This window comes from Vitis vinifera, chromosome 16, assembly GCF_030704535.1.
Source record: "Vitis vinifera cultivar Pinot Noir 40024 chromosome 16, ASM3070453v1".
In the NCBI taxonomy this organism is placed as follows: Eukaryota; Viridiplantae; Streptophyta; class Magnoliopsida; order Vitales; family Vitaceae; genus Vitis; species Vitis vinifera.
This window is the reverse complement of record NC_081820.1, coordinates 17,363,959-17,374,774: the sequence shown is the minus strand read 5'-3', so window position 1 is coordinate 17,374,774 and position 10,816 is coordinate 17,363,959. Positions and strand designations below refer to the sequence as shown.

General features: G+C 32.4%; 1 protein-coding gene across 1 annotated transcript; it reads left to right on the top strand.

Moving 5' to 3' along the window:
- The first annotated feature begins 490 nt into the window (after nucleotides 1-490).
- On the top strand, nucleotides 491-2,499 carry LOC100241682 (pentatricopeptide repeat-containing protein At4g25270, chloroplastic). Its single transcript, XM_002263614.4, has one exon. The coding sequence runs from the start codon at nucleotides 575-577 to the stop codon at nucleotides 2,123-2,125; it is 1,551 nt and encodes a 516-aa protein (XP_002263650.1). The 5' UTR covers nucleotides 491-574; the 3' UTR covers nucleotides 2,126-2,499.
- The last annotated feature ends 8,317 nt before the right edge of the window (nucleotides 2,500-10,816 follow it).

Sequence of the window (10,816 nt, the reverse complement as noted above, 5' to 3'; positions counted from 1 at the left end):
TTAAATTTAGGCTATGAAATATTATCTTTTGACTTTGCCCATAGATTTAAGGTGGTGTTTGGTTTTTTTTTTTACCTAATTCTAAATAAAAGTTAAAACTAAATAATTTTTAATAGTATTAGTATTAAGTTGTTTGTTTTTGAAACATTTTACTTCTATTAAATATTAAAAAATGAAAAAAAAAATTAATATGTTACTTTTTTTATTTTGAAAATTTCAAATATTTTAATTTTTTCTATTTAACAAAAAATTTATAATAAATCATGAAAAAATAGAAAAACTAATAATTTAAAGTTTGAAAATAAATTATTTTTAATAAATTTTTTTAAAACAAACACCTGAATTCTAATATCATACTAGTCGGTATTAATTTTGATGAAATGTGTGAAATCATTTTCGGGAATGGAAAAAGACCAAGAAAAAAAAGGAAAAAAGAAAAAAAAAAAAAAAAGACAAATTTTATTAATGATATATATTACAGCAAAATTAAACAAATTTTCTTATTTGGAAATGGAAGAATACAAATGATACAGAGAATGTGCTTAACACTACATTTTAGGGTTGAAAAACAGAAATGCTGACTGCAACACAGCCTCTGTGTCTCCACAAATCTCTGAAAATAAACAAGACCCAATTGCAAAAGCAAAAACAATTTCATCGAGACACAAAACCCAACCTCGTTTTCCCGAAATCATCCCCAACGCCACTCTTAATCAATCACAAACCCCGCAATCACACCAAACTTCAAGCCCTTGAAGCCCTTCTCCGCGACCTCCAGGCCTCTATACAAGACGGCATTACAGTCGATGCCCAGATCTTTTCTTCGCTTCTTGAGACTTGTTTCCAATTACAGGCCTTTGATCATGGTATCCGAATTCACCGCCTTATACCCACCAGCCTCTTACGTAAAAGTGTTGCTCTTTCATCCAAGTTGCTTAGGTTGTATGCGTCAATTGGGCGGATCGAGGAAGCCCATCGACTGTTCGATCAAATGTCTAGGCGAAATCGCTCGGCGTTTGCTTGGAATTCGTTGATATCTGGGTACGCTGAACTGGGTCTGTATGAAGATGCCATGGCACTTTACTTTCAGATGGAGGAAGAGGGTGTTGTGCCGGACCGGTTCACGTTTCCACGAGTGTTGAAAGCTTGTGGAGGAATTGGCTCGATTTCGGTAGGGGAAGAGGTGCACCGGCATGTTGTTCGTTGTGGCTTTGCGGATGATGGGTTTGTGCTCAATGCGCTTGTTGACATGTATGCCAAGTGTGGTGACATTGTGAAGGCTCGTAAGGTGTTTGATAAGATTGTGTGCAGGGACTCGGTTTCGTGGAATTCGATGTTAACAGGCTACATTCGTCATGGGCTTCCTTTGCAGGCATTGAGCATCTTCCGCCGGATGCTTCAATATGGATTTGAGCCGGATGCTGTTGCTATATCTACTGTTGTCACTGGCGTGCCATCACTAAAACTGGCAGGGCAAATTCATGGATGGGTTCTTCGGCGTGGAGTTCAGTGGAATTTATCTATTGCTAATTCTTTGATTGTTCTGTACTCAAATCACGGGAAATTAGATCAAGCTTGTTGGTTGTTTGATCACATGCCGGAAAGGGATGTTGTGTCATGGAATTCTATAATATCTGCTCACCGGAAAGACCTGAAAGCTATAACATATTTTTCACGGATGCAGAAGGCTGATGTGCTGCCAGATGTGGTTACATTTGTGTCATTACTATCTGCTTGTGCCCATTTAGGTTTGGTTAAGGATGGGGAAGGGTTATTTTCAATGATGAGAGAGGACTATGGAATGATTCCAAGCATGGAGCACTATGCATGTATGGTGAATCTATATGGAAGAGCAGGATTGATTGAGGAAGCCTATGAAATCATTGAGAAGAGAATGGAGTTTGAGGCCGGTCCGACTGTGTGGGGAGCCTTGTTGTATGCTTGTTACTTTCATCACAATGTAGATATTGGAAAGATAGCTGCAGAGTGTCTTTTTGAGCTGGAGCCGGATAATGAACATAATTTTGAGCTTTTGATGAATATTTACCGCAATGTGGGTAGATTGGAGGATGTAGAGAAAGTGAGAAAAATGATGGCAGATAGAGGATTTGATTCATTATACTAATATGAGGGTTTATACAATCAGAACTGTAATTTTAAGGCTGATTGAGAGGAGAAAATCCAACTTGGGAGCTGGACTATCGACCCATTGAATTGGTATCTCCTTCAACCAGGCACTAATATGACAGAGAATGAGTGTGCTTCTCATTGGTTCTTTCAGAAAATAGATGATTTCAGAATATCAACACGCAAGAAATCTACCCATATGAGTAGGTGGTCAGAAAGTTCCAAAATCTCACAAACCTAAATTGAGCACAAAGAAGATGGATCATGGGAACAAATTCTACACTTCTCCATTGTAAATGAAGAAGCTATCCCAACTTTTTTATGTCCATCCATCCTGGAAATTCGAAGTTAAATTTTGGTTCTAACTTTCCAGACTGAGGGCATTTACATCAGCGAGCGAGGTCTTACATGATTGTGGTCAGTTTGGTTTACCTAAGTTCTTCCTTGCTTTTCCTTTTCAAATTCATAGTACCTTAACTCGACCCCATTAACATATATCAGTTAATAGTTCTTAAAACTCACCAAGAAAAGGGAAAAAAAATGAAGATAGATAAGAAAAATAAGGATGGAAGGACCCAGTATAATTGAGCATGGAACAAAACCACTTCCAAAAATTGTGAAAGATAAGAGAAGTTATCTTCTTATAGGTATATGTTAGAGTTTGGTGACCTGAATTTTAATTTGGTCTGACTCGAAAAGTCCACAGTGTGACATAGGTGGTGAAGCTAAAATTATGAGATTTTTTGAAGGGTCTGTAGTGGTAGCGAAGGGATTGGCCTCATAGGATTTAGGTTTGACCTGCTTTATTTATTACTCTCTCTCTCTCTCTCTCACACACACACACACACATATATATATATATATATATAAGCGATGATGTATAGGATTTAGGGTCATGATGTTAATGTCTATGCAGTAGCCGCTTGCATCTCTCCCTTTTTCGTTCCAATTTTTAATAATGTGAATATTCTTCTCCTTTATCCATGTTTTTTCTTGTCAAGGGTTTTCCACGTAAATCCATGTGTTCTTATACTGTTTTTTCTTATTGTCTATCATCGTTATTTCGTACCAATATAGGGTGAAAGGTACAAAAGTAATTTTTTTTTTTCAATTACTAACATGTAAATGATAGGGAGGCCACATGAATGGGTGGATTTCTCTTGTTTTGGATGTGTTCTGCACTCACCGATGCCCCTATAACGTTCTGCACCCTTACCATGTATACTGTATTGCACAAAGACTCATTAGCTAGACCATCCCAAGATGAATGGCGGTATCCCCATGCTCACTCTAGTAGTTGGATTGAAAGAAAAGGAAAGATTTTGAAAATGGAACCTCTTCTATTTACATTTGTAACGTTTCAGCTGAAAACTGAATTCAGACCTGACCATTAACCAACAAAGCCTTCCGCCCTTCTTTCTAGAAGAAAGGGGTCTAGAGTGGGGAAAAAAAAGAGTAAACACCGAGAGGTTTGAAACCAAAATGTTATGTTTGGTTGTTCCAAAATTTTAGATTTAAAATCACAAAATTATATTTATATGTTCTTTCAAATTCTTTTTATTTATCCTAATTCTTCAATATAAATATTAAATAATTTAAAAATATGTAAGTTTATTATGAAATTTAGTTATATTTGATTTTCTTTTTTGTGTTTTTTTAACAAATCAAGAATTAATCGATTAAAAATGATAAAATGAACCCAATTTTATAAATCTAACCCCTTCCATATTTAAACTTGAAAAGTAATCCATTTTTTTACAAGAAGCTTTTCAATCTTTATATTATTTATATTTAAGTTTTAATAGGAAATATTATTTTTACAAGAAAAAATAAGGCTATTTTTGTCAAAAATGAGTATTTTTTAGACTTGGAGTTAGATTTCCAAATTAAAGATTGTTGTCCCTTTTAAATTTGATCCTAAAATCAAATATGAGAATATCATTTTTCCTAGTATTTTTTTTTCTTTCTCTAACATTTTCCCGAACCAAACATTATAAAAAGAGCATGTTGTTTAGCACAAACCCTAGCGTTGTTTAGCTTTTTTAAGGGATGGTTACAAGCATAACTCATGAATGTTCATGGGTCAAACAAGCCAATAACAAGAACGTGCTTAATCTTTGTAGAACAACGGCCTTCCAAAAGTACTATTTGATGAGCACCTTATCCAATTTCGTCAAAAGGATATGTAACTTGCACTTAGCATTTCTTTTTCCCTTATTATGAAGGTTTAGGTTTAAATCCCAAGACTTTGTTTGATAATTTTAGGGACATGAATATACTTGGTCATGTAGTAAAGTCAAAAAATGATGCACTACTCCCATACACCATATGCCATGATGCCATCCGGGGATCTACCACATTGCACTACAATGGATATATAGGACCAAACTATTGCCACCATTATGCCACAACTAGGGACCTAGGGTAGTCCCCATATAAGGGTTGACCTCCATTCACAAAGTACAACCATCCACTTGCGATATGCAACCTTGTAAAGAGGAGAACCTTCGCATAATTAACTACATAATAGTCATGACCCGCAATAACCACATAATAACCAAAACTGTAGAGGTCATCCAACAATCATTACATAATAGATAGAGCTTAAAGATGGATATAATAGATATCATTTAAGGTGATTCATAACCGATGTCTCTCAATATTGCCTTCCCATAATCAACCTACCAAAAAACAACTATAAAAGTAGATCCCAATTTCAAAACACGATGCACACAAACAATTCCATTTTTTTTTTTATGTATTGTTCTTTACTTCGCTTTATGAATAACTTGACCATTATAGCGGGTCAACTTAATCAACCCTTTCCTTTTTCACCTATCTATCTCTTTGATCCATAAGAGGAAGCAGATGCCCAATTCGACCTTACTTGGAGGAGGATTCAATGGATTGTCTTCGTCTATAGAAAAATCCTCATTTGATCAACTTAGTCACAATATAAAAATGAACTAACGATATGCATCCTTGTGATGATCCTCAGTTATCATGGATCCAACAACAAATAAAAATAAAACGGAACATAGATTTCAAAGAGAAAAAAAAAGAAGAAACAACGAGCTAACTCACAGAGTTAAATAGGTACAATGAAAAACTCGTCCATGAAAATGGTCAACTAAGAAGGGAATCACAAGAAGATAGTAGGTGCCTGAGCCCTTCTAATCCACAACCATCCTAAAGAAGCTTAATTAAGGAAATAGGAAATCAAAGGAGCCACTTACTAGAGCGGGGGACCATCAACTCCAATTGAGCATGACGTAGCCCCAAGCCACAAGGGGAAGAAAAAGCGCCCACCAAACTATGGTGGTAAACCCACATACTTGTCATGCTTCATTGAGCCCCTTGCCTTACAAGCAGTATGTGATATCATCACCACACCATTCATTAAGGCTATCCTTAGGGAGAAGATGCCTAGAGGATTTGGAATCCTTATATTCAACATGTTCAATGGGATAGGCAACAAATTAGAACACCTATTGCATGTTTGAAAAATGATGATCCTCATGTAAGGGAATGAATGTTACTCCACAAAGTCTTCTCATCTAACCTATAGGGACCAACCCTTATGTTGTTCCACCATCGCATGTTTGACAAATGATGATCCTCATGTAAAGGAATGAATGTTAGTCCACAAAGTCTTCTCATCTAGCCTATAGGGACCAACCCTTATGTGGTTCCACCATTGTATGTTTGACAGATGATGATCCTCATGTAAGGGAATGAATGTTACTCCACAAAGTCTTCTCATCTAGCCTATAGGGACCAACCCTTACGTGGTTCCACCAATTGCCACTCAACTCAATTTCAAACTTCAAGGAATTATGAGCTATTTTTATTGTCCAATACATTCACTCAATGCAACACAAAAAAAAAAAAAAAAAAAAAGGCTAGAAGCCCTATTCCAAGTATAGAAAACCATTAGGGAATCAATACAAGCAAACATACTGTTTGAATGTGTCTCGAATTCCTAATTAGTATAGTTTCCTTTTTGTAAAAAATAATTGCCTAGTTGATATATTATTGAAATATTATATTTTCTTATAAAATAAGGAAAGTTATTAGAAATATCTCTATAAATATTTTAAGTTATGAGGGGAAAAAGTTATAAAATAGAGATGAATTTGTAAAGATTATACAAAGTGGATAGAGATGTGAGGAAGAATATGACACACTTGGTGGAGTGAGAGGCTTTGTGGTTCAAAATGTAGATATAAGGAGTAGATAAATATGAGATGTTTTGGAATCTCAATAGTTGTATCTGGTTTTATCCTCTATGATATAGTGAAAAGATTCTCTCCTATCCATGGATATAGGTATGGTTGGTCGAACCACATTAAAACCTCATATACCTTTATGTGAATTGTTTTATTTTTGTGTTCTGAAACTAATAGTGTTTGCATTAAAGCTTTCGTTGGTACAACAAACTAGTACCAAAGCCCAGGTTAAAAATCTTTGGAAGAACTGAAGAAAATAGAGCATACAAGATGATGAAAAATGATATTTTAGTTGAAAGTGAAGTCGATTATTCTTTTGTTAGGATGTGATGCAAAAAAATGCATCATATAGAGATGAAGATTGACTTGATGAAATTTGATCAAAGGTGGAGATTGTTTAAATGTCTCAAATTTCTAATTAACATATATTCATTTGTGTAAAGAATATTTTCCTAATTGATATATTATTATTATATTAGATTCTTTTATAAAATAAGGAAAGTTATTGAGAACATCTCTATAAATATTCTAAGTGATGAAAAGAAAAAAGTTATGAGATGGAGATAGACATGCATTATACGAGGTGGACGGAGATATGAGGATTCATGGTTCAGGGTATGGATACAAGGAGTGAGGAAATATATAAAATATTTCAAAAACTCAATAATTGTATTTAATTTATTCTCTGTAATATTTTTTATGATTTAGTGAAAAGATTCTTTCCCATCCGTAGATATAAATATAATTGATCGAACAATAAATTATTTTAACTTTATATTCTTAAACTAATATTATTTGTATTAAAGCTTCCATTACACAACATATACAATAATTTAACACAAGTTCTCTTTTAAGTAAGAGGATGCACAATGCAAGCGATAGTAATGGGCTTTGAGGAAGGACCAAAAGAAAGGTTCGACCTATTCCTGTCACTTTCCAAGTCTCCACCAACCAACATTGAGGGGCTCTTCTCAAAAGCAACGGGATATGTCATGCTAGAAGATCTTAAATCTTGAAGGAAGTAAAAACCAAATCCGACTATTGCTCACCTTATAGGATAATAGGAGAAACTTCCCATCAAGAACTGCCCAGTCTAGGGACCAACAAAGGGGAGGCGATGATAACAAATTTCAAATATAATTTCAAGAAATGGGTCAAAACTTGAACACACGTATCTATTATTTTTATTTAAAAAAATTCAATTAATCTCCCTCCATTGAAGATCCACTCAACTTGCTTCTCTACTATGCTTATTGAGCGCATATAGTATTCCATAATTTTTAGAGTTACTGTTGCTCATTCCCTTAGCAACCTTATCAACAAAGAGTTTTGAAATTCTCAGCAAGATAAGGATGAGATGAAAGGCAGCCCAACCATTTGGAAAAACCAAGTGGTATCGATCGAGCATGGGAATAAAGCCATTACAAAAAATCAAAGGGCATGCTATGTATCTTTTTGTCACATTAAAAAATATTAAAGAAAAGAAGACGGGCAGCCCAACCCTGTCATATTTAAAATGGGAATCAAGCTCTTAATATATACAAACAACAGCAAAGGCAGCAAACAAAATATTCCAAACATCACTCTGTCCTACCACAGTCCCAACTCCTGTAGCATAAGACAATCACCTGCTTTCTAAATTTCTTTTACACTTTTTATAAGATTAGGGTTTGGAAGGAAAGAAAATGAGGTAAAGAACCCGAGAAAAAGAAGAGGAAAAGAAGGTTGAAGTTATGATTTGGATAGGATAGGTGATGGGTGAAGAATCGTTGCCCATGTTACATCATTGGTTTCTTTTAATAAAAAAAGGTATATTTAATCTAAAGAAAATACACAGAGAATTCTCCTTTGCTTCAAGTGTCAGCCGACTTCAAAAAAGGTGGATGGGTTTTGTCTTAGTGGAAACGAAACTTAAAAAAGGGGTGTGGAATTTGAATTTATTGAATTTCTTTATTCTTTAAGTTTTGAAAAAAAGCAAAAGTAGAATGAGACTCATCAAGACATTTATTTGGGTGATAAGTAATTTAAAATAAGGATTTGATTACCTTTCAATCATTACTAAAAGTATCGGTTTTATTATTATTATTATTATTATTATTATTATTATTATTATTATCATTATTTTAATTTAGTTGAGTTAGTTTATTATATCTAATATAATTTCTTAATTAAAAATAAGTACCAAAATTATTTAGTGTTTTTATTTTTAATATATTAGATTTATTTAATTGGAGTACTTATGTCACAACAATTTGAAAATTTTTGAAGATTGATATAGCATAATTTTAGTACAAATTTATTCACAAATTAGCCTAGATGCATGTTAGATCTAAATTTTGTTGCACCTAGGTAGGAAATGTCATATTTGATATGTCAAATGCATTGCTCTTTCTTTAGTAAATATTTTTATTTTTACTCATTTTATATTTAAGTTAAAAATAAATTAAAAGTATTTTAAATATACAATAAATTATAAGTCTCGAATAGGTTTTTTTTGGGATATCTGTGGTGCCTTACTCCATAATGGGATAGATTTGAAATTTAAATAAATGGATTAGGGATGGGGTTGAGATTTTTTTTTTAAACTCCGAGACGGGTAGACGATAGGTTCGGATATTGCCTTACCCTCTTCTCACTCGCCCCGATTATATATAAAATTAATTTTATAAATTAATTGAATTGAATTTAATTTTAATTTTCATATTTTTAATATATATAATAATAAAATAGTTTTCAATAAAATAAGTTATAAAAAATTATAATATTTTAATTATTTATAAAATATTTATTTTAATGTAATTAAAGTTTTTTAAAAAAATTTAAATTTTTTTTAAAAAAAATAAAAGTTTTTTTTAAAAAAAAAATATTAAATGGGATGAGGTGAGATAAGTATGATAAATTATCATACTACTCATGTCCCGTTTAATTTTTTTAATGATTCAAATAAGATTAGGTTAGAATAGGGGTAATGTTCCGTAGCCATCCCTAATTTATAATCATGTGTTCACTTATATAAATATGAATCCAATTAAAATATTAGAATAATTAGGTTTGGTAACATGTGACTTTCCGTGTCAATATTATATATCATATTTTAATTCATTGTTTTATATCTTGTTCTCACTATTTTACAACATAATTTCATTTCATACACATAATTTATTCTTTTATATCTTGTCTCGGTTTTTGTTTTTATTCAATGATTCAGATTTTATAATATACTTTCAACAACTAAGATCTAAAATTCACTAAATACAAAATAAAAACCTTGGTTTTTTTCCTAAATATATATTAAAAGAAATTTCATTACAAATTTGTGTCCTTCTTCATTTGAGAGACCCCATTACTTAGTTTAATTATTTTGTTGCCTTAAACTATTGAAAGTATTCAAATGCATGCACGAAAACTATTGTGCCCGAAATTATCTATACTTCTTCATTTTTAATTTCATATATTATAATTAAATTTTCCACCGATCATTTGATTTGGACAGCCCCATTACTAAAAATTAAAATCATAATATATCACGTAGCCGAATTTTTGGCTGTTCATTGATTCAAGGGATTTGTTCTTATTTTTATGCAAAAGATTAGCATACTTTAATTGAATTGAAATACGTCATTATCAGTTTATCACATCAATGGTTTACGTCCAATTTTTAATTTGCTAGGCGTGATTTCCTTTGATTTCTTATTTCAGTTGTCGCCTAATTACAACTGGGTCATGTAGAGTTTGTGTCAAATTCTATGCCTTGCACGACATCCATGTTTTACAACATGGGCACATCATTTTCAATAACAAAAATTGCTGGCATCTTTTCTTTCTTAGACTTACATTTGACACTTTTAAATTGTCTATAGAATTTAGACAATTTGGATTATCAAAATTTTGATTCTTTATCTAATTTTTTCAAATTTCTCAAGAAATTTGTTGAGTACCACGTATAAGGCATAAGGGTAGAGTATCCACATTCAATTTATTAGTGGGTTAATTTCATTTACACCTTCTTGGATTTAGTGTAAATATATTAAAATATCACAAGTTTTAAATACTATCAGTTAGTACTTTTATAAATTAAAATTTCACAAGTTTTAAATATTATCGATTGGTACTTTTTATAGATTTATTTCATATATGAAATTTATTTTTTAGAAAATAATTTTTTTTTTTTAAGAATTATTAACCATGTTGGTGCATGGTCAATGATGTCTTTTCCGACTTACTTCCTCCGAGTGAACGACAAGCGTACCTACAATAGGGTGTGTCCGAATAGTTTTTTTGGGCATGTACCTTCGAAACTTAAGTTAACATTTGGAAGAGATGGGTAATAGCTTTTTAGGGAGCTTATTTCATATTTGAATCTCGATGTCTGGTAGCTTTTTATTTTGACAGAGTTGTAACATTTCAAGTATCTTTTTAATACTTTAAATGTTAGTAATTGGTCTTGTGGATAATGGTTT